This window comes from Miniopterus natalensis, chromosome 16 (assembly GCF_054644295.1).
Source record: "Miniopterus natalensis isolate mMinNat1 chromosome 16, mMinNat1.hap1, whole genome shotgun sequence".
Lineage (NCBI taxonomy): Eukaryota > Metazoa > Chordata > Mammalia > Chiroptera > Miniopteridae > Miniopterus > Miniopterus natalensis.
In genome coordinates this window covers 22,021,150-22,027,149 of record NC_142096.1, presented here as the reverse complement: position 1 = coordinate 22,027,149, position 6,000 = coordinate 22,021,150, and the positions used below count along the sequence as shown (strand labels likewise).

The window sequence follows — 6,000 nt, the reverse complement described above, 5'->3', positions numbered from 1 at the left end:
CTAACACTGTCCAAGGCCACAGTGGTGGACCTGGGACCCAAACCCCACCTTGTACCTTCCAAGTTCTCCTTCCTTTGGCCATAGCTCTTGCTCCTCTGTACACATTCAGAGCTCTGGACAAGTCCCCATAGTTCCCTAGGCTTCAGCTTCCTTAACTGCACAATGACTTGGATTTGACCATCTCTCAGATCCCTGCTAGCTCCTCTTCATTTTGAATTTGAGTTTATTCAGTAGAATGAAAAGTGATGGGATTCAGTGGGTGTCAGCTGAGTGAAGGGGCACAATTCAGAGGCTTCCATGAAGCCCACCGTGGTTGTCATGAAGTGAGAGGAACCAAGGCGGACTTTGTCGCGTAAGTTCTGATTCTTAATGGAGTGCCATAAAATATGTGGACTCCACTAAGAAGAAGAAAAAACGAACCTTTATACACACAAAAATTTGTGCACAATTTTAGATGATTTATAGACTGACTTCTTAGAGATGTATGGGCCAAGTTAACAATTGCTGGATTAAATTGTGCATATATACCCCATTTTGAGACCTATAGGAGGCCTCATCTTGGTTTTCATACAAAGTGAGCAAAACTTATTTTGACATGGGAACTGGCAATTGAAAGAGATGAATAGAAAAAACTATGGTGTGTTTTCAAGACATCTTTTTTTCCCTCCCCCATGAAAAATTGTGTTTCTGATACTAATTTCTTGGTTATTGGGATGGTGTAGGAGAAAGAAAGACTGATGCGAGACAAATATAAGTATCTTCTTTAGAAGTACTTATAGATAATTCCACACCATTTTAATGCTCTTTTTGAATATCTTCAGAGCAGTATTCCTGATTACAGAGTTATGGTTGGGATTTCTGTCCCACATGCCTACACTCTGTAGGTTTAGGTCTGACACCAGTATGGGGACTTGGAAAAGAGTAGAAAATACGGCCCTTAGAGATACCCATATTCCCTCAAAAGGGGAGAGTGTTTTACTGTCATTTCTCTCTTCCATACCCTAATGATATATATCTTTCAGAACACAAGAAGAACAAGATATGCAAGAATCTGAAATTCTAGATTGCCATAATATTATTCTGGGTTTTGGGAAGCTGAGAACAAAGGAGAGCTCCATGTTTTGGCCTGTGGTGTTGAAAAAAATGATCCATACTCAGTGTGAAAGCTGGATCCACTATTTGTACCCATTTGTCAGCTGTCACAGCATCTAACTTCCTGTCTAGTAATCCCAAGTAATGTCTGCTAAAGCCAGATCCATCAGGTCTAGGATAAGTGCAGTTGTCAGCAGTCCTGACTTAACACCTCAACAATAAGAACCAATGTTTCTTATAGAATTGTCTGTGGTTTTCATAGCATCCCCTCCCCCCATTTTGCATGCCTCATGTTAAATTCTATTAAAAAATTAAAAACCATTTTTTTTTTTTTTACAATTTACAAGTATTCATATAAGAAGAAAATGACTAAAAAATACCCACCCAAGCACCTACAACTCATCTAGCGCACAATGCTAATAATACATGGGCTGTGACCAAAGAACTCCGCGGTCTGGTCTGTGGGAAACGAGGGAGGTGCAGTCCATTCTCTGGAAGAAAGTGAGACATGTTGATGCAGAGAGGAGCTGTCAATGGTGCTTTGCTTCCTAAGTCAAGTTCGGCAGCCGCATTTCAGTGTCGATGTCCTTACTTATTTCGACCTAAAATAGAGAATAGGTATTGCTTTAAAGGACTTCAAAACTGAAAACTCAATTTCCTTCCTAATCATTCAGGCTGTTTGAGATGCAGAATAGCTTGGGTGTGCCTTGTACTGTCTGCGTATAGGGCTGTGGCAGCAAGGAACAGAAAAGCCTGGGCTTCGTGCTTCTCAAATTAGGGCATGCACACCGACGTGGACCAGAGTGCAGGACTGGTTTCTTGGGATACAAGTGCCAACCACATAGCAACTGAGGAGTGATGTAAAGGTATTGCCTTGGGTTGCTGTGGGGTAGAGGTGACAGGGTAGTCGTATGTCTCCAATCTACTAGATACAGCCCTAGCCTGATCGTCCCACAGCACCCTGTTGGTTGACTGCTCAAGAATCATCCTCGTCTGGCTTTCATAGCATCTGACCGTTGATCTCATATACATCCCATCCTCTGATGGTTAATTTTATGTGTCAATTTGGCTAGACCACAATACCCAGATATTTGGCCTAACACCAGTCTAGATATAGCGGTGAAAGTATTTTTTAGATAAAATTAACTTTTAAATTAATAGACTGAATAAAGCAGATTCCTGCCATAATGTGGGTGGGTTTTAGTCAATCAGTTGAAGGCCTTAAGAGCAAAGACTGAAGTCTCTGAGGAAGATGGAGTTCTGCCTCCAGAACTCTGCCTTCGGACTCAGGACTGCAACATCAACTCTTCCCGGGTCTCCAGTCTGCCGGCTTTCCCTGCCGATTTCAGACTTGCGGGTCTCCACAATCACATGAGAAAATTCCTTAACATCGCTGTCTATCAGTTATCTGCCTCCCTCCCACTTTCCCTCCCTCCCTTCTTTCTTTCACTTCTTCCTTCCCTCCTCTCTTCATAGATACAGACCCAGGTATTTACACCTAGATTTACATACATATCCTATCTGTTCGGTTTCTCTGGAATACACACTGTCATCTCCAGGCATTCTGGTCTCCACACATTTGACAAAGAGTCTGTGCATATTCCTGGTTTTATACTAGGCAGTAGCCTTTGGAAAGTAAGGGTTCTGGCTTATGCACCTTTGCACAGTATCAACCTCAACACTGCATGTGTCACATTGCTGGCACTCAATAAATATTTATTGAGTACTTCTGCTCTTGCTTTATCTCTCATGAGAAAAGTCTTAGCTGATCTAAATCCTATGCACCTTTGAGGTTCAGTTGAAATTTCTTCTCCTCTGTGAAGACTTCGCCTTCAACCTCAGCCACCTTGCTTTCTCATCCTGCTAACAGCAGCTCCTATGCAACAGCTGCACCCCATGTGGAGCTAATGGCATTCAGCTTCACAATTAATTGTGCTCTGGTTGTTCCACTCAGGTAGGTAGGTTTTCTCCCTCCCACTAAATTATGAGCCTCATACCAGCAGAGACTGTATTTTACACTTATGTTATATCCCCACCTACCAATTGTCTTCCATTAACTCAGTTCAATGGCTCTCTCTATGGCATGGGATGGACTTTTCAGTCATAAGTTGAAATAGCTGAGAAAATTTCCAGCTTTCCAGTTTCACTTTTGGTAGCTTCTCTCCCTGTATATTCTGTTCCCTCCTGCATACCTAAGGAGCTGGAGTCCTTCAGTTCTCTCCGTCTTCCTACCCATCTCTCTGCCCTCCTATTTCTTTACGTTCTGGAATATGAAGCCCCATGTCTACCCCTTTTACCTCATTGTGGTTTAACAGGGATTTTCCCCCCCTCTTTTAAATTTGTAATTTATCTGCACTTCATTTTAAAAAATAGCTTTTTATTTTTAAATTACAGTTGGCATATTATATTAGCTTCAGGTATATAACCAGTGATTGGACATTAGACATTATATAATTTACTAGGTGATCACCCCAATAAATCTAGTGCACATCTAGCACCATACATAGTTATTACAATATTATTGACTATATTCCCTGTGCTGTACTTTACATTCCCATGACTATTCTGTAACAACCAATTTGCCCATTTTAATCCCCTCACCTTTTTCACCCATTCCCGAAATGCTTCTCCCATCTTTCACCCAGTCCTCTAACTCCCTTCCCCTGTGGCAACCGCCATTAACAGGGATTTAAGCTAAAAGATAAAAAAAGTGAGATGAGAGAGGTAGAATTTTTGCAGTTCTATACAACCCTCTAGTTAGAAGGGAGATTCAAGGTCCTGAAGTTGACTCATCCATCCACCAGGTGAACCTCTTCTAGAGTGGAGATAAGGCAGTAGGAGAAGGTCTTTCTCTTTGCTAGTGATAGTATTGGTGGGGGTTGGGGGAACATCTAGGCATCCACTACATTTATCTTTAACGTCAGCTCTGCTTACAGCTAATATTTTCTACTTTGGGGCTTCAGCAGCATGGGTTGGTAAAGCAGGGAAGTAGACTGAGCCAGTTCCTATGATGCCAGGCAGGAATCCTGGAGTGTTACTCCAGGCATTGGGAAATATGCCTGAAAGGAGTTTTCCAAGAGGACAGTGAAGCAACTTTGAGAGTAAGTACTACAAGGAAGGCCTATTGGCAATCCTGCCTTAGGTTTTAGTAACAGGTTGATTTTTTAAAAAACATGTTTTTATTGATTTTAGAGAGAGGAAGAGAGAGGGATAGAGAGAGAGAACATCAATGAGAGAAACATTAATTGCTGCCTCCAGCATGCCCCTACTGAGGATTGGGCCTGCAACCTGGGCATGTGCCCTGATCGAGAATCGAACCGGTGACCTCTTAGATCATGGGTCGATGCTCAAACACTGAGCAACTCTGGCCGGGCCAGATTAATTTTTAAAAATCAAGCATACACAGAAGTAGAGAGAATGGTATCATGAATCCCTATGTAGTCACCATCCAGCTTCAACAAAAATAAAAATGATGCTAACCAAGTTTCACCTATCCACCACAACTTTTTTTTGACTAGAGTATTTAAAAGCAAATCCTAGACATGATGTCACTTCATTGATCAGCACATCTCTGTGATTCTCTAACTCACTGATTCTTAACCAGGGGACATTTACCAATTGGCTGTCAGAATCTGGTCCTGTGTGTGTGTGTGTGGGGGGGGGGGGTTGCTACTGGCATCTAGCAGGCAGAGGCCAACAATACTGTTAAATATTCCTAAATGCACAGGGCAGCTCCCACAAGAAACAATGCTCACCTGTTGAGAATATCTTTTTCTTTTCTTTTTAATCCTCACCTGAGGCTATTTTTTTAATGTTGATTATTTAGACAGAGGGGAAAAGAGAGAAACATTGATCACTTGCCTCCTGTACAGGCTCCTACCTGGGATCGAACCCTCAGCCTAGGTATGTGCCCTGATCGGGAATTGAACCCACAGCCTTTTGGTGTATGGGACAATGCTCCAACCAACAGAGCCACTCAGCCAGGGCAACAGAATCCATGCTCAGTGATGGGAAATGTGAGCCATCCTTGGCTGTGAGCAGATTACAGACACCTTACTCTGCATGTTACTGGGGCCACAATATGGCAGTGTAAAAGCCAGTCAAGACAAACAGAAACAGGATAAAGACAGAGAGCTATCACTTCCTTAGTCTTTAGGCCTTTAGGCGCTTGGTCAAGAAATGGAGGCGTGATGGGGCGGATGCAGATTCTAGGCAGCAGCAGGTTCCTCCAGCTGGGGTTTACTAATACGTCGCTGGTGGTTACTGGTTTTTAAATCAGGGTTGGAAAGCACATCATTTTTACTTCCCCAACTCCTACACACACACACACACACACACACACACACACACACACACACACAAACACCCCTGATCTGTGCTTCTGGTTTTTAATCTAGGCCATGTAAATGCAAAATGGCCTGGCACCAACTTACAGGGACCCTGCTGCAAAACAGCTGTTCTCAGGGAAGAGCTGACGGGAGGGACCACCTCTGGCTCTACCCAGCAGCTGGTCATCAGAGGCTGATGTCCTCTGGGCCTGGACTTTGGAGGCAGAGGCCAAGCAGGGAAGGTCCTGGTGGGCGCTGAATGCAGTGCTGCCTGAGTTGAGGGCTGGCCTCCTCTGCCTTTTAATACTTAGTGACAGTGGCAGATACTCATCAGCAGTGGCCACAGAGGAATGTAACAATGTTTATAAAGGAAAATTTGCCTCCTGTAAAGGCAATCAGACAAGTTGAGATACCAGAGAAAAGTCAAGTTCTCATTTGGAAAACTTAGAAAAAGATGGGCTAACAGTGTTGGGGGGAAGCTTTTTCATCAAATCTTTCTGTGTCACAGTTGGGGCATCATCCTCATGGAAATTCTGACATCACCAGATTGCTCCACCTCTGCTGGGGAACTTGGTTCTGG

General features: G+C 43.2%; 1 protein-coding gene across 4 annotated transcripts in view; it reads right to left on the bottom strand.

The window, feature by feature from the left end:
* Window positions 1–403: 403 nt before the first annotated feature.
* NKAIN3 (sodium/potassium transporting ATPase interacting 3) overlaps window positions 404–6,000 on the bottom strand; it is a 358,537-nt gene continuing 352,940 nt past the window's right edge. For 3 of the 4 annotated variants that reach the window (XM_087825397.1, XM_087825398.1, XM_087825399.1), the window contains one exon: window positions 404–1,694. In XM_087825397.1, coding sequence (XP_087681523.1) covers window positions 1,685–1,694 — 10 coding nt within the window. In that variant the 3' untranslated portion in view covers window positions 404–1,684. Of the gene's footprint in view, window positions 1,695–3,380; window positions 3,390–6,000 lie in introns of all 4 variants that reach the window. The other variant, XM_087825400.1, reaches the window with a different exon arrangement.